This window comes from Denticeps clupeoides, chromosome 14 (genome assembly GCF_900700375.1).
Source record: "Denticeps clupeoides chromosome 14, fDenClu1.1, whole genome shotgun sequence".
In the NCBI taxonomy this organism is placed as follows: domain Eukaryota; kingdom Metazoa; phylum Chordata; class Actinopteri; order Clupeiformes; family Denticipitidae; genus Denticeps; species Denticeps clupeoides.
Window position 1 is genome coordinate 18906409 of NC_041720.1, and position 18560 is coordinate 18924968.

Here is an 18560-nt window from a genome sequence, read left to right on the forward strand (position 1 = left end):
AATGTGCTGTAAAGAATCCTTCATATAAATTGAACATTATAGCTCTCAAAACCTCAACGTTACAAAATACATAATAAAGTTCCATTTATTTTCTGCCTTTGTTTCTGCCTTTGTTTCTTGAGTGGCAATGACCAAGACCAAGAGCACAGAATTCAGATGTTGCACAGACCTTACCTAAAACCCAGAATTTAACAATTTTTTTCATGTTGGGCATCCATAATTTCTTTTTAAGAATAAACACCAAAAAATGGCTTAAAAGAGTGGTCTCCCAAGAGAGACCTGTTCCTCGAGTGATCAATCACTCACTCAATTACTCACTCAAATTACAGATCCAAGCCTCCAGAAACCAGTCAGTCAGAGGTGCCTTGAAATTGGTTTCTATTTGTTTCTAATGCTTAATTATTAAAATTGCATTGTTGCATTTCAGAGATACAGCGTATTTCCATTACTATATACAGCATACAGCGTGCAAATTACAGTTGAATTCACCTTGCTGTGTATGTTCTGTTGGATAATTATGCATAGAGGACCCCATATTGTGTTCTATAAAGTTCATTTTTAACTGGAAGCAGCTGCTGACACCTTACAAGCATATATTCAGAACCATGATTGTGAATTGTATAATGTGGTCATGGAGGGGAATTCAATGCTAGATGAACATATGCCATTTAAGAGAAATTTTGAAATTAGATCCTAATGATAATTATCGCATAAAAAATATCTGCTTTCAATAAACATATCCCATACCACCCACCAGCTCCGCCCTGAAGAAGCTTTTCTTGATAAAACCATTGTCAGCCAACTGTTGTTTCTTCAGTGATGTTGTGCTACTTATGAAACAGGAATGGGTGTACAATATACAGGGAGTGCAGAATTATTAGGCAAGTTGTATTTTTGAGGAATAATTGTATTATTGAACAACAACCATGTTCTCAATGAACCTAAAAAACGCATTAATATCAAAGCTTTTGGAAGTAGTTTTTAGTTTGTTTTTATTTTTAGCTATTTTAGGGGGATGTCTGTGTGTGCAGGTGACTATTACTGTGCATAATTATTAGGCAACGTAACAAAAAACAAATATATACCCATTTCAACTATTTATTTTTACCAGTGAAACCAATATAACATCTCCACATTCACAAATATACATTTCTGACATTCAAAAACAAAACAAAAACGAATCAGCGACCAATATAGCCACCTTTCTTTGCAAGGACACTCAAAAGCCTGCCATCACTGGATTCTGTCAGTGTTTTTTATCTGTTCACCATCAACATTGCGTGCAGCAGCAACCACAGCCTCCCAGACACTGTTCACTGTTTTCCCTCCTTGTAAATCTCACATTTGATGATGGACCACAGGTTCTCAATGGGGTTCAGATCAGGTGAACAAGGAGGCCATGTCATTAATTTTTCTTCTTTTATACCCTTTCTTGCCAGCCACGCTGTGGAGTACTTGGACGCATGTGATGGAGCATTGTCCTGCATGAAAATCATGTTTTTCATGAAGGATGCAGACTTCTTCCTGTACCACTGCTTGAAGAAGGTGTCTTCCAGAAACTGGCAGTAGGACTGGGAGTTGAGCTTGACTCCATCCTCAACCCGAAAAGGCCCCACAAGCTCATCTTTGATGATACCAGCCCAAACCAGTACTCCACCTCCACCTTGCTGGCGTCTGAGTTGGACTGGAGCTCTCTGCCCTTTACCAATCCAGCCACGGGCCCATCCATCTGGCCCATCAAGACTCACTCTCATTTCATCAGTCCATAAAACCTTAAAAAAAATCAGTCTTGAGATATTTCTTGGCCCAGTCTTGACGTTTCAGCTTGTGTGTCTTGTTCAGTGGTGGTCGTCTTTCAGCCTTTCTTACCTTGGCCATGTCTCTGAGTATTGCACACCTTGTGCTTGATTTTTCTCAGTTCATGGGCAGTTATTTTGCGCCTTGGTTTTTCCACATGCTTCTTGTGACCCTGTTGACTATTTTGAATGAAACGCTTGATTGTTCGATGATCACGCTTCAGAAGCTTTGCAATTTTAAGAGTGCTGCATCCCTCTGCAAGATATCTCACTATTTTTTACTTTTCTGAGCCTGTCAAGTCCTTCTTTTGACCCATTTTGCCAAAGGAAAGGAAGTTGCCTAATAATTATGCACACCTGATATAGGGTGTTGAGGTCATTAGACCACACCCCTTCTCATTACAGAGATGCACATCACCTAATATGCTTAATTGGTAGTAGGCTTTCGAGCCTATACAGCTTGGAGTAAGACAACATGCATGAAGAGGATGATGTGGACAAAATACTCATTTGCCTAATAATTCTGCACTCCCTGTATTTGGTGGAAAGTACCTTTTTCGAATAAAAATACAAGTCATTTTTATGTTGGTATCTAGACAGAAAGTAAGAAAAAAGTTAACTGAGATGGTCTCTGTATATCATGTTTATTTTCTGATATTTCCGTGTTTTTATACGAATGTAAGCAGGTAATAATTTATGCCGATTGCAATCTGCTTACGAGGCCAAAATAAAACATTAATGTCAGGGAATATCCAGGAATATTTCACCTTCACATATATGGAAAAGTGGAGACCCAGTCTTGATATTAAAACTTTACTACTTGAGGTTGCATATGATATTTCATGAAAGCTAGTACAATGTAAGAAAGGAGAATGCATAATAAATTACTGTTAAAATCTGTAATACAATTTATGTACATCATAAGGTATAAGTGCATATTGCATTGCACAGACCATGTGAACACACAATTTTAAGAATATTTACACTCATGGACTGTCAAAATAAAGGGATTACTGAATAGTACATTTTAAAGCCTGCACTGAACATAAAAGGAAAGTGCATAAATAAATTAATTAATGTTCAGTTTTAAAGAGCCTGTACTAAACTGATTCATTTGTTTCCGGACAGGTCTGGTAATCTTGCTCCTGTCATGTCTTGTTCTGTGTCACTAGAGGCAATGACATACAAGGATGTCACTGGATCAGTAACAGGCAATTTGTTAAGACTCTGGATTTCCAAAACCCTGTACAGAGACAAATTTAATCAAGTTACTTATCTGATAATTGGAGCATTGAGCAAAATATCTTACTTCAAAGATCAACTAGATCTTAACATCAAGAAATATTGGCATTTTAGGCATATATATACATATTATATTAATAAATATAAATATGTCATTTGCATTATACCACTCATGACATAATGTATTATGGTATGCAGGCACTTACCTCATTGCTTTTTTGTGATAGATGATGTTAGATTTCTTTTGCTTTCACTTTTGGCTGGTTTCTGATTAAAGACGTCACATTTAGCAGCAGTGGCTTTTTTTTTTAGAATACATTTATTATTCAATTTAATTAAATAAATTTAGAATAAACCTGGAACTCACCACTGACACCACAAGTTTTAAAACTTCATCTCTGACCTAAAATGAAAAAACATCAGTTTATAATATAAATAAACTGGCCACAGAGTTATGATGTAGAGTATATAATGAAAGTGAAGTGATTGTCACACTTGATACACAGCAGCACAGCACACAGTGAAATTTGTCCTCTGCATTTAACCCATCACCCTGAGTGAGCAGTGGGCAGCCATGACAGGCGCCCGGGGAGCAGTGTGTGGGGACGGTGCTTTGCTCAGTGGCACCTCAGTGGTAACTTGGCAGATCGGGATTCGAACCAGCAACCTTCTGATTACGGGGCCGCTTCCTTAACCACTAGGCCACCACTGCCCCGTGATGTTCACTGACACCCTCTACAGAACAATGGGTGACCAGAACATGACCATGGTGCCACAAGTGAAAAGGAGCAGAACAGAAAGGATTCAGAAGAACACAAAAGATTATACTGAAGAAGTTCATAATTACCCTCTTCTCCCCTAAACAGCCAGTTAGCAAAATGAAGAACCCCTGGGCACAGAAAATAAAAACACATTTGATAAGAATGGTCCATGTCTCTTTTTTTTTTTTTTACATAATTCTGTGTCCTTAAACTGTAAAGCCACTTACTTGTAAGGAGTTCACAATGGTGAAAGCATAAGTAACCAACTTTGAGCTTAATGAATTGGGGTTGTCTGATGAAAACATAAAGAATCCCAGCACCCAAGTTCCTCCAAAAACTGGAGTGAGGAACACAATCACTTTCATAATGCTCTTGAGTGTCTCCTTCTGATCTGCGTTGCCCTCTGACACTTTTGGCCTCAGCAGTGTCACAATGACCACTGCCATGGAAAACATGTTGACAATAGTTATGGTCCCAACAGGAAACAGAAAGGCATAAATTGAGCCTTTCAGTGATCCCTCATATCGCAGCCAACATGTGTCTGGACTATAGTAGCTCCCAGAGGTTCTATTATAGTATACATAAGTAGCCCCCACAGTTATGGCTGGGCAAAGATAGCCCACAATAAGCGATATGACCACAAAGACTTTCTTTCTTAGATGATGGAAGACAAAGATGAGCTGGTGGAAGAGCATCATACTTAAGCAAAGCATCCAGAAAAACATGGCCAAAAAGAAAAAATGCTTTGCTATAACAAAGATTAAGCACCAAGGTCCACTGAGCTTTTTTGGATAAGCCGAGCCGAGGAAGCTGCAGTCGGCCAGCAATAAACAGATAGCGATATTGACCAGAGCAGTATGGCGGAAGTGCGACAGGTTGGACTTGACCACAGCATTCCACACCAGCCATTCAATGAAGAGAAAAAGTAACAGCGAGCAGATGGAGACACCCAGCCCAACATATGTTAGCTCATCCAGAAATGCCAAGCTGATGGGGTACTTTGACATCAAGACAGAGAAAGAGGTGAGATGATCACACTCGCAGATGCTGATGTTGCCAGGTGCAAATTTCTGGGTGCAGCCAACTTCTGACCATTGTCCCATGTCGGTTTTCCAGAACACACAGTACATTGAATATGCCTGATAATCTGTCACATTGAGAGGAAAGTTCATTGAGATGTTTGTCTTGTTTTGTGTGTTATTTTCCACCGTGGCCGACACCACAATGCTTGGGGTCATGGTGTCTTGAAAGTTGTTTGAGAGACGTTTAGCCAAGTCTTTCATCCCTACCACTTTAGCCATGTTTTGTGATTGTGTGTTCAGCATTATATCCACATCAAATACCATTTTGGCACATGACGTATTGTTCCGGCAAACTTGAAGCTGGATGTTTGTAGAATTGTAATCACTTGTGTCATTTAGCTTTATATTTTTCACCAGGCCCTCAACAGCCCCAAGATAATTTGCAGACAGCTGAGTTTCAAAAGATGTATCTGACACACTCCATGAGGGCAAGGAAAGAAGATTGCTTGCAGAATCAAGAAAATCCTGAAAATGGTAGTTCATGAAACATTCATATAACATTCATATATTTTTCCTGTAAGTAAATTGTGCTAAATACAGACAAAAACGTCCTGTATGCTGTGGTACAGTTCAAAGTGGGCAAGTTATGGAAATAAAATGAACAGGGCATGTATATGATGAGAATTTGATATGACCATTATAAGATCTGTTTAGCAAAATGATTGAAGGCAAATATTGAGAAATCTGCCCACGTTGAAAGTATCCAACTGAAAGATAGCATGAAGGTTCTATTCAATTTCTTAATTTCTCATTCACCTATGAGGAAACAGTGAAGATTATCTGAATTTAAATCCTCATGGCTTCTACTCTCTCTCTCAAGAGGAACTCAAAGGAAATTAATACATCTAGTGGTAACAAAGTATTGCAACCCATATGCCCTCAGGTTCTATTTCTAAAGTATAACATTTATATCAAATTTCACAAAGTAATAAATTGAATCTATTAACCTATTGATAAGTTGCAATGCTGAAGGTTTGTGATTTAAGTAAGAAAAGAAAATTGAAAATATATATATGATATTACAGCTGACTTTTAGCTTTCAAATCATCATTTTAAAACAATGAAAACATTCTCACTGGCATCATTTGTTCGTCTAATTGGATACTTGATGATGCAATTTGCATTCCATTAAGGACACTTATGGAAGCTTGAACATCGCCCGCTGTTGCATTGTCAGTGAATTCTGTGACATTCTTCAGTGAAGAAAATATTCTTTGGGCAACCTCTGGAGTTGCTCCAAAACCTTTGTTGAAATTCTGGAATAGTTAAAGCAAACTATGCAGCAACACTAGCGATGAGGCTCACTCTGATCATGCTTACCACACAGAGCTGGCATACCTCTACATCTGAAGATAATTTATTTAGCTGCTCAGTGACACACAGGTTTAGTTCTGCCTTCCAGTTTCCATTCGAAGTACATGTGCGAAATATATTCCCCACTCTCCCTGAAGGGCAAGATGCTGTAGCATTGAATCCCGCTTTTGTCTTTGGCCATGGATTTTCTGCCTCACACACTATGTCGCCAGCTATTGGATATTTAAAATATTGTATATCATCAAACATAATTTTTACAGTTAAAGGGGAGGAAAAAATGTATGTAGAAAATCTGTACATTCTAATGAAAACTTACCTTTTATTACTGGAATCACAATGGACTGAGTTCTTTTCTGATTTATTGAATTTGTAAATGTACATGCCACTTTAACCACTGGGTTCATAAAATTGTTGCAAGTGAGCTCTACCAGTGCACTATAATTGAAATGCCCCACGCCATCTAGAAAAAAAAAGTTTCACAGTAATCAGAAGCACAGGAGTAAATTAAATGTGTTTTTTTTTACAAAGAAATGTGAATGTCAGATGCTTGTTGCTGCTTGTAGTCAATGATCTGAACGCTTTAATTATGGAAGGTAAATGTAAAGCTTATCTGGAAGAGGTATACTTTCACAACAGCTATGATTAAATATTGATATAGGATAAATGACAGTATACTCACAGTGTTACACATCCGATATTGGCACTGGCATGCTGCAGTCATTGAGACTAGTCAGAAGGCCATTTTCTCATGGGATAACATACTTTCATTGTGGCTTATAAATTGTTGTGCTGATTCTTTACAGACACACTAACAATTGTTAACCTGTGTGTACTTCTGTGCGCATTTTCTTATTTCCCTCACGAATGGACTAAATTTGGCTGAACAACTTGCAGGGACCAATGCACCTTTTCCACGTGGCATATTTTCGATCCTCTGTATCTACAATAAATCTAGTCAGCAGTTTCATTCATGTAAATTTTAATTCATTTATTATTAATATTTTGAAATGCATTTGTCTGATTTTTTTTATTTTATTTTTTTTATTATTTGCAGCAGCCAGTATCTCTATATATTTCATAAAACAGGTGAGACGTTATGCCCCTTTAAAGTTGAATCACGGAGTCAGGACCCTATAAGACATTCATTTGTCCTTGTGCTACGTACCTGGACCCTGAGTTACCTTAAGAGCAAGTAATTATCTTAAGGAATACATGAAACAGACTACTACTACGGTTTAGGGCAGTCTAGACTATTTACCACAATTCAACTCTCATATGTGACATAATGTCAGGGTTGACTGCTGCTGGGCTCATCACCTGTGCACAATTCTGACAGTGCATAAAAGCCGGAGATTTCCGCCCCTTCAGGAGCGACGGCATTTTTGTGAACTTGACCTTGCAACTATGTATGTATTTTGAGTTCTGGCAATCGCCACACGCCTGCGGGTTTGTTTTAGTTGATCCCCCTTTATTTCCCTTTTCGGCCACCGCGCCATTGTTTATTTGTATTTATTTATTGTTTATTAATAAAACTCCCTTCCCAGCATGTCCCGCCTCTGCGCTTCTCTCCCGCCTCAGACCACGGTCGTGACACATGAAACAAAGTCTTCATTCATAATTTGGTGTTTTTCTCCATAGTTTGTCCATACCTTGGTTTACAGTTTCGCTATTGTCATCCATGCTCATTGAGACATTGTAATTTTCTGTGCTGTTTTGGATAGTGCATTGGACAGTGACTGCTGCACCTGATTCCTCACTGCAGTCTAAGGACTGTGGATAACTCTGCATTATGAGTACATCTGGGAGCAGTGCAACATCAAGTTCTGCAGAGCCTATATGAGACACCACACCACTGGTAAAATTGCATGTGTAGTAACCTGAAGGAAATGGAAAAACAAAGCAATCACACAAAATATGTTAAAGCAGTCATTCACTGACAATGGAGTTTGGTTTTGCCCTAAACTTTTACACAGACAATTGGTTGGCAACTTAACTGAACACACATTAAACGTGATGCAAAAGAACACTAAATGGCTGATGCTGCCTTCCACAATAGCGATGAAATGGAATGCCACACAAGGTCAGAGGTCCTACAAAATTCTGGGCACACTTCAAAAAGAAGCAGTTATTTGGCACCACACAATATTGCAATATTGTAGATAGTAACCATCAAATATCAACTTTTAATGACATCTTGGTTGAACAAGCTAGTGTATAGTTTGATAACATGTTTACAAATGTTTGCTGTACCCCTTTGTAAAGGCCAATGAATCCTTTTTTTGTTTTAGGAACATCTGATGTTAGCGATTATCTGCTCCTATCGGTGCCTTCTGCTACCATGACTAGTTATTACACTGTGCCATGACAGACTGTGCACAGCATGTATAGCCAGTGAGTATGTCTGTCATTGATTTTATACACATACCTGCCCATAATCCTGTGGTATTCTTCAGTGTCAGTGTCATGTTGTTGACACATGAAGGACCAAATGCAACCTGGCTCCCAATTCCAAGCTGCATATTTCCATTTTGGTTTGAAAGCCACCAATCACAGGTGCTCATGTCTTCCTCAACAGCACAACTTAAAATCTGCTGTGAAGAATATTCTACTTTATGTTCTGGAATTTGGATGGTAACAAGTCCTATTAAAAGTAGCAGAAATGTTAATCACAAAATGCTTTTTTTCTATTTGGCAAATCAACAAGCTACTCACCTATAACTTCAACACGAATGCTGGTGTTGAGAGCTTGACTCAGATTTAAAATCAGATTCCCGAGGACAGCCGTTTTGAATTGTGCACTGAAATTTGCTTGAAAATTTGCAGAGCTATTTGGTGTTCATCATTGGAAACAGAACACAAATTATTAATTAAAATGTGCAGCTGTGTCCACATGAGACACATGTACTGCATTCGGATTTATTTGCAGAACATAACTTAAATTACACATTCAACTACAAAGAACAACAAAGCAACAACAAAGAACCAATCCAGTGTGTTTTTATGCAGGTCCTGGCACAAGCAAACACAAGGTTGAACTAGGTTGTAGGGGAGAAAATAAGACTGGGATAAAAAAAAGAAGATTGGGCTTTGTTACATCTGTTGAACAAGAGAAAGAGAGGGAATTTTAGAGTATGGTGTTTTTATTGCAAATCTTGATATAATCCAAATTAAAGTGATTAATGTGATTGGCTGTGATATTAGCTTAACAATATGGCTGTGATATTAGCTTAAAAATTACAAAAGGACTGCTGTCTTAGAAGACATTCGTCCAACAATTTATTGATTAAAGAGTACAAAGTCTTAAGAAATCCTCTAACTTCTAGGTTATTCCCTCTTCTCTTCCCCACTATGTACTATCCTGACCATTTGAATATCCGATATAGATATCTAACCCTCTCACCAAAAAATTATCTTTATTATGAATGATTTAATGGTGAGTTTTGTGATTCTGACATTGAAAAATTGTATATATACAATTGTGTGTGTATATGGGGTGGTAGTAGCCTAGTGGATAACACACTCGCCTATGAACCAGAAGACCCAGGTTCAAATCCCACTTACTACCATTGTGTCCCTGAGCAAGATACTTAACCCTAAGTTGCTCCAGGGGGACTGTCCCTGTAACTACTGATTGTAAGTCGCTCTGGATAAGGGCGTCTGATAAATGCTGTAAATGTAAATGTATATACACATACACACACACACACACACACACACACACACACACACACACACCATTTTGTGATGCCATGGTGACCTGGATTCACCAGGTGGCATCTATCATGTGTGCAAGGGTCCTAATGATTTACAAATATGGACTATTTGGCTCCCTTATTGGTTATTGACACAATAAAATCTATTACCTGGATTCTGGAGGTGGGCTTAAAAGCTCACATATATGATATGGTTTGAAATGTTATCTAATGCTAGGTTATAAAGGTCAGTTTGTAATTCCATGAATATAACATCGAAAATGCAAACTAAAGGTTTGCTCTAGTAATGCAACTGGTGAAATACAAGGCTTCATGACATTACCTGGCTACGTCAAGACCACTGAATCCATTCAGATTCCAGAATGTTTTGTTCAGCTAAACATGGTGAAAATGAACACAATCAGTGAACAGTCCAAATAATCAAAAATTGGTCAGTCAGTTGTGTTAAATGTTATGAGAGATCTTGGTGTTTATTTATGCAATTTGAAAGGAATGTTGGTGGTCTGGAGACTTATAATGGCTTTCACAAAGTTAACTGGTAGTAGCCTAGTGGGTAACACACTCGCCTATGAACCAGAAGACCCGGGTTCGAATCCCACTTACTACCATTGTGTCCCTGAGCAAGACACCTAACCCTGAGTTGCTCCAGGGAGACTGTCCCTGTAACTACTGATTGTAAGTCGCTCTGGATAAGGGCGTCTGATAAATGCTGTAAATGTAAATGTAACTACCACCCCTGGTCACAACCCTACTTCTGAGATTATCCAGCACATTGAGACTATGTAAATGAAAAACTTGGGAACACAGAATTACAAGGAAAGAAAATGCTATTTTTGTAGTTTTCCATTTTTAAGTAGTTTTGAAATAGTAATTGTGCCAACCTAATTAAATAATTCAGACCTTGGTACTTACATTTGTCTTTAGGACATCAGAAGTGATTTTGGGAGGATATACAAATCCACTGAGCTGAACTGCAGGGAAAAGAGGAATGATAATGACACTTTTCCATTTTGGGAAGCAGTCAATGGTGTATAGCTGATTAAGAGGTACGCACTGTTAATTTGGGGAAGACAGAGGGGAGTGTAGTTTGAGACGTTTGCCACACACTGTATTTGATTACAGCATTGGGTGTAGTTTTCACACACTTCGTTGCTCCAAACAAAGTTATCTCCACAATTACATGTTGTCTGGTCCCCAATAGTCCTACATTCTGTACAGACCACGGTTATCACTTTTCAAAATCATTTTTAAGACTTTATATATTCAGCAGTACAGAATCCATTTCAGTCTAGGCCATAAATTTACTCTATACAGTGGCAAAGTACATGAATTTATAATAAAAAACCAAATGTAAGTATGGTGACACGTATATTCACACAAAATATGTGCATTCACCTGCTACTAATACAGCATCCACTATGGTCCCAATTATAGCACCATTGTATGTGATGTTGAGACCATTTAAATCTTCAATGGTCACATTTAGGGTTGAGTTACCCTCAATCACAAATTCTCCCATGTATATGTTAGTGGTTGCTAAAAACAGAAGGCACAGAAGACAATACAATAAAATTAGAGGCAGTGGACTATAAAGAAGTACATAAATGATAAATAGTTTACACTGGTTTCTCCACATAGTCAACATTGGAAAACATGCAAATCTCATCAAGTACATTTTTATAGCCCCCCCCAATTAGTATTTTGTGGTTTCTGCAGAGTAATTGTGGATATCTGAACTTTGAATGACTTGACCAAGTAATAATGATGTTGTGAATATCTGAAAAGATAGATGTAATTGGGAACATATTAAATGTTTATTTTGTCTATCACTATATGTGAGTGTGCATATATGTACTATATGTACAGTACAGGACAGGTCTTTATTTTAGATTCTCACTGAAGGCATCAAAACTATGAAAGAACACATTTGGAGTTATGTACTTAACAAAAAGTGGAGACCTGGCCAGGTCCACTGTCACCGGACCTGAACCCAATCGACATGGTTTGGGGAGAGCTAGAGCGCAGAGTGAAGACTTGTGACTACCTCTTGAAGCTCATCGAGAGAATGCCAAGAGTGTGCAAAGCAGTAATCAGAGCAAATGGTGGCTATTTTGAAGAAACTAGAATTTAAAACATGTTTTCAGTTATTTCACCTTTTTTTGTTAAGTACATAACCCCACATGTGTTCATTCTTAGTTTTGATGCCTTCAGTGAGAATCTACCAATGTAAATGGTCATGAAAATAAAGAAAACACATTGAATGAGAAGGTGTGTCCAAGCTTTTGGCCTGCACAATGGTATTGGGATGCCTGATCACCATCCGGGACTTTCACTCAAATACAGAGACTTTCCACTAGATTACAGAATGTTATTGTGGGAAATTGTGCCCATTCATTCTGTAGAGCATTTATGATGTCATGAACTGATGTTCAGTTCGAAAGCCTGGCTCACAATCCCTTTAAGATGTGGTTGATTCTATGTGGGCCTGACAAATTCTACCACATTAAACTCATCTTACTCATCCTGTCTTTATGTACTGGGGTACAGCCATGCTGGATTAGAAAGGGCCTTCCTCCAATTTTGAAAGTATGCCATTGACAAAAATGTCTTGGTATGCTGAAGCATTAAAGTGTCCCTTTACAGGAAGGTCCCTTCACACATTTTTTTCTCCTCCACTAAATGATAAAGGATACTGATGGTACATGATAATGGATAGTAGCAATTTGAGACAGAAGACTGTTCAGGAGCATGTTAGAAAGGCCAAAAAGAGGATTGGGTGCATTGCATTGCATATATCAATTTCACTTCTTTCATTTCACCCAAATAAAATATAATGTAGGAATAAAGTAAAACATACAGGCCACAAAATGTAATGGTGCATGCTATGAATTTAATGTGTTTATAAATTAGTTGATTTGCACTTTAGTTTTGACAATCTAGTTTTGTGCTCTCTAGCAGCCCTGCTTTTGCTTTGCTGCATGTAGTGCAGTCGTTTTAGTAATCAGATGAAACACTGCGATGGTGACCTTTACAGGTCCCTCCCATTTGAAGATTAGATATATGACTTTGTGTGTGTGGTCAGATTGAAACAAAGCAGCTTACCCACACTGGTGATCTGTATCAGAAGAGAAAAGTGGTCAGTCAAAAGAAATGCGGTTCATTTAATTGAATTCTGATAGTCTACACTTTAGATTTGTTTAGTTGAATGGAAGATGCAAATACAGTTGGTTTCTTACCATTCCACAAACTAGGAGCAAACCAAAGACTGCAAGTCCAAATTTTGGTGGGATTTTTGCCCTATTAGAGACACCAAAGACATTTCCCAATGAAACTCAACAAAAAAGGGACATTGAAAGTGAAGCATTGAGTAAAGCATTGAGCAAAGCAATGAGCACAACTCACTTTATGGTGCATCCCTTTATGAGCATAGTGCTATTTTTATGCTTTATATGTATGTTTTTTAATCATAATGTGCTCTACAACTGACCTGATCTCACAAACTCATGTCATGATCTCTCTTAATCTCTGTCTGTCTGTTATAAGTGATCTTTGCATAGATACTCTTTGTCAGGACAAAATTGTAAGTTTGCATTGTATATTTCAATGACAGTCTTCATGCTTAAATATAATTCTAATTAAAACAACAATATACTTGTTAAAGTCCCTATTAAGAGTACAATGAATCATGTGAACATGAGGTCATTGTGGCACCAGCCTTTGAAAGAGAAAAGCTTTCCACACATCATTATCATTGTCAGCTTTATTGTCAACATTAACCAAGTCTCCTGTGCATTCCACACATATGATTCAGTTACCAAAATAATGAAACAAATTGTTACATTTGCATCAATGCTCTAAATTAATTCTGGAATTAACCATGCTGTGCAAGCAAATACTTTTTTTACTGTTACTTCATCTAAAATTTCTGAATGTATTTACTTTACTTTACTTCACTTCACTTCACTTGGCAGACGCTTTGATCCAAAGCGGCTTACAAGAGGAAGACACCAGCAATTCTCAATCGGTTTCTATAGATTTTGCGTTACAAAACTGAGAGCCCTGATAAGGTCTAACAATTTATGAAATACAGCCATTAAATTAGCTTACCTCATCATCTGTGTCTTATACCAAGGCATCAGCAAATGTAACCAAACTTGTAATCCATTATAATCAAAGGCACTTTCAAAAGGGAATGTCCTAAAAGGAGGCTGGCTGTGAAGGTGTGCCAGTGGGACTGCTGAGAAAGTCCTCTGAGCCACTTTGCATGGTATGTATCATGATACGTATTATGGAAGCCAACACAGGCTTCCAAGCTTTGAACTTTCCATAAACTTTCCATTTCATTTGGCTAACAAATTTGCATTGGTAGCCTTTTCAGCCTTTTGTGTTTTATAGAGCAATCAAAAGTATGATGTCACACCTCTGGCCTTTTGACTAAACCACTAAAATGTTATACAAAAGCCACACTGATCTGCTCAATAATTTTAACTAGTACAATAAAGCAGTGTTATGGTGTTACATGTAAATGACATTTATGCATGTAAAAAACAGAACATATTTTTAATGGATGAAGAAAAACATTTAAAAATTGTAAAACTGATTTAAAATGCTTGAATTCTAAACTTTTTAAGTCTAAACGTTTTAAATTCACTGTGCACATAATTCTCCTTACTGCATTCTAACATTGCTGCAAATTTAAAAAAAAAACATTATGACATATGTTTTGACAAGATGCCATATAGGATATAACATAAAAACACATAGATTATATACATCTCTCTATTGTACTGGAGACTGAGTTTTCTACTACTAATAGGTAACCCACTATTTTCAGGGAACGCACTGGTGACCCTGAAAGAGAGCATGTGTTTGACATCACATTCATTTGCATAAGCAAAATATTGTTGTCTCAAAAGCATGTTGTTTAATTTACAGCATGCAACTCATAAAATGTCATTTGTCAAAGAATAATAAAATGCAAACAATTTGTTTACAAAAAATACATAAAATTAAAAATAACATAACATAGTTTTTTTAAACAAACATCATTACAACGATGATAAATGTATGGTATATTACATATATTACATTATTTACATAAAAAAGTGAACACTGGCTAAACCAAAAAAAATGTAAGTAATATGCCAAACCTAATATTTTAGCATTGCCATAATGTGAATAAACCAAACAAACCTTCTGTCAGTAGGTTTACTCATAAGAATAAATTAGACAGCTTAGTTTAAAAGAGCAAACAAATATTTTTTTACTAATGCAATGAAAACATTTACATTTACTGCATTTATCAGACACCCTTATCCAGAGCGACTTACAATCAGTAGTTACAGGGACAGTACCACTGGAGCAACTTAGGGTTCAGAGTCTTGCTCAGGGACACAATGGTAATAAGTGGGAGATGAACCTGGGTCTTCTGGTTTATAGGCGAGTGTGTTACCCACTAAGCTACTACCACATGAACACATTAAACAAACAACAGCAACAATTTACTTTTTTCAGTGCATCCATACAGTGTAAAAAGTGAACACTGACTAAACTTAGTGAAGTTTAAGCAATTTGTCACAGCTAATATTTTCGCATTGATGTAATGTAAATAAACCAGTCAAACCTGTTGCAGCCTGTTTATTTAAATTACATCAATGCTAAAATCTTAGGTGTTTAGCCAGTGTTCACTTTTTTCAGTGCAGTGGATTCAAAGCACTCTCCTGGTACAATGTAGTTAATTCGGATTAAAAAAAAAATCACTAATTTAGAGTTAGATTTCTAGCTGCAGTGTAAAGCACATATTTTGCACAAAGTTCTAAAGGAAGTACCAACTTCCTTTGCATATTAGCATATTAGATTTTTACAATATTTGCAAGCCAAATTAGCATGCTGCAGTGAGACAAGACATAAAAAGACTTCAAATGAGTTGTCTCTGTCCTGTACTTATCAGCACGGCATTGCCACATCTTTTTGTGATGACTATTTCATCACATCATATTGCCACATATGACTGTGATGACTATTTCAACATTCTGTGTAAGTGTTTCATAATGTTTTACACACTGTTTACATTTCAGGCTGTTATGGCAACAGAATCAGTTCTAATGGAATGCACAGCACCTTTCTATTAGGGACTCAACTTTTACCTGAACACACCATCAAACCTAAAATGACAAACCAACCATCAACCCACAATGTGTTAATGTATTTAAAAAACTCTCTTGCATCACTCTAGCATCTGTTGCTCTTCCAGACTATAAACACCCCACTACTGAGGACTTGAATTGGAATCTTGATGCAAATGTTTACAGATGAGTCCCATAAACTTGCATGCGAGAATTTTCACAATACTGGACCTTGTTGCAGAGAAACCTGTCTATTTAAGCAAATACCAATCCAAACAATGTAAGTTGGCTGTAAAGCCAAAGATTTGTCAAGCAAAGCTACAAAGGACAAACTAACAATGCAAGGATGACAAGAATGCCACTTTATTCATAAAACAGTCCATGTAATTGGTGGATCTGTGACCTCAGGATGAGTGGTGTAAGATTGTAAGTGGAACAAGAGAAGATCATGAACAAGAAACTGTCATGACACAGAATGAGTTGTTACGGTCACGACACGGGATGAGATGGGGTATGAGTCACAGAAGCAGGACATCATGACAAGGGCGTGTGTCAGATCAACATGAGCTGAACAAACACAACGTAAGTACCGCCCACATGAATGCAGTCATGCTGCCTGGGTGCCAACTGCCTGTTCTTATGGAGTCTTGATAAATCTAGCCTCTCCTAGGTGTCACAGTTACCAAGGTGTCTAACTCACATTAGGTCCAAATGAGATTTTTAAATAATTAAAAAAAAAAAGTACAATAACATTAGAATTAATGCAATGCAATAAAGAATTGCATTGCATTTTTTTTATTGCATTGCATTGCATTAATTCTAATGTTATTGTATTTTTTTTTAATTATTTAAAAATCTCTGTGGTTAAATGATAATTATGATAAATATGAAAACATGCCTAACTGAACATTAGCACCACTTACAGGTGAAGTGAATAACATATACAGTCCTGGCCAAATGTTTTGAGAATGACATAAATACTGTTTTTCACAAAGTTTGCTGCCTCCGTATTTATTATGTAAATTTGCATATAATCCAGAAAGTTATGAAGAGTGATCAGATGAATTGCAAAGTCCCTCTTTGCCTTGAAAATGAACTTAGTCATGTCCCTGTTGGCAACATGATCTCCACCATCTCTGTTCTGTCTTGTTTGTTCTTGTTCTCTGTGTCCACACAGGGTGTCTACTCAGGTGGTGAAAATCAACCAATCAATTTGAGGAGCAAGAGTTGATTTATGAAAAATATGGACCTCACTGTATTTTCATGTCTCTCAGTTCTACTCCTTCTATTAAATTATATAAAATAATTTCTGCAATCCTGATCAAGTACTGTGGCAGTTTTGTACTAATACACAAACCGTTAACGTACAATTTCTTTTTTCCACTGCAGAGGGATAAATCTCTCTTTGAGGCTTAAATGAATTAAATAGCTGTCGTTTGCACAACAGTCCTGGCCAAAACACTTCTACACTGCACTATTTTATAATATTTGTAATCATGAAACGAATCAGGTTGCAGGGTTGCTAGTAGCGACACCTCGTGAATGCAATGATATGTGCCACATTAAATTTAATTAACAAATTAAAAATGCACTGCAAACAAAGCCAAATACAACTCAGACCACAGTAAAGTTATAAATTTGTGTGTACTTACAGTGGGTTAGTCAGCCACCAATTATGCAAGTTCTCCCTCTTAAAAAGATGAGAGAGGCCTGCAATTTTCATCATAGGTATACCTCAACTATGACTAACTCCACTATGGCCAAGACCAAAGAGCTGTGTAAGGCCACCAGAAACAAAATTGTAGACCTGCACAAGGCTGGGAAGACTGAATCTGCAATAGGTAAGCAGCTTGGTGTAAAGAAATCAACTGTGGGAGACATACAAGACCACTGTTAATCTCTCTCAATCTGGGGCTCCACGCAAGATCTCACCCCGTGGGGTCAAAATGATTACAAGAACAGTGATCAAAAATCCCAGAACCACACGGGGGGACCTAGTGAATGACCTGCAGAGAGCTGGGACCAAAGTAACAAAGGCTACCATCAGTAACACACTACTCAAATCCTGCAATGCCAGACGTGTTCCCCTGCTTAAGCCAGTACATGTTTGGGCCCATCTGAAGTTTGCTAGAGAGCATCTGGATGATCCAGAAGATGATTGGGAGAATGTCATATGGTCCGATGAAACCAAAATAGAACTTTTTGGTAAAGACTCTACTTGTCGTGTTTGGAGGAGAAAGAATGCTGAGTTGCATCCAAAGAACACCTTACCTACTATGAAGTATGGGGATGGAAACATCATGCTTTGGGGGCGTTTTTCTGCAAAGGGACCCGGACGACTGATCCATGTAAAGGAAAGAATGAATGGGGCCATGAGATTTGAGTGAAAACCTCTGTTCATCAGCAAGGGCATTGAAGATGAAACGTGGCTGGATCTTTCAGCATGTCAATGATCCCAAACACACCGCCAGGGCAATGAAGGAGTGGCTTCGTAAGAAGCATTTCAAGGTTCTGGAGTGGCCTAGCC

At 37.6% G+C, this 18560-nt stretch overlaps 1 protein-coding gene across 1 annotated transcript; it reads right to left on the reverse strand.

Moving 5' to 3' along the window:
• Positions 1–2593: 2593 nt before the first annotated feature.
• adgrf3b (adhesion G protein-coupled receptor F3b) lies at positions 2594–14272 on the reverse strand. The gene is made up of 18 exons (XM_029002955.1): positions 14016–14272; positions 13145–13205; positions 13011–13023; positions 11304–11444; positions 10963–11118; positions 10821–10879; positions 10231–10283; positions 8908–9020; positions 8621–8836; positions 7845–8072; positions 6512–6655; positions 6220–6407; positions 5958–6137; positions 4027–5346; positions 3886–3927; positions 3406–3441; positions 3245–3305; positions 2594–3039 (listed from the first exon to the last, which is right to left on the reverse strand). Exons 1-17 carry the CDS (start codon positions 14042–14044, stop codon positions 3246–3248), a joined length of 3039 nt encoding a protein of 1012 aa, XP_028858788.1. The 5' UTR covers positions 14045–14272; the 3' UTR covers positions 2594–3039; position 3245.
• Between the last annotated feature and the right edge of the window lie 4288 nt (positions 14273–18560).

Coding starts and splice junctions, on each gene's coding strand:
- adgrf3b (XM_029002955.1), bottom strand. CDS start 14,044: ATGCCTTGGTATAAGACACAGATGATGAG. Junction 9,021..10,230: donor AGTGGTCTTGACGTAGCCAG/GTAATGTCATGA, acceptor AACACCAAATAG/CTCTGCAAATTTTCAAGCAA. Junction 6,656..7,844: donor TAGCGAAACTGTAAACCAAG/GTATGGACAAAC, acceptor TTTTTTTTCTAG/ATGGCGTGGGGCATTTCAAT.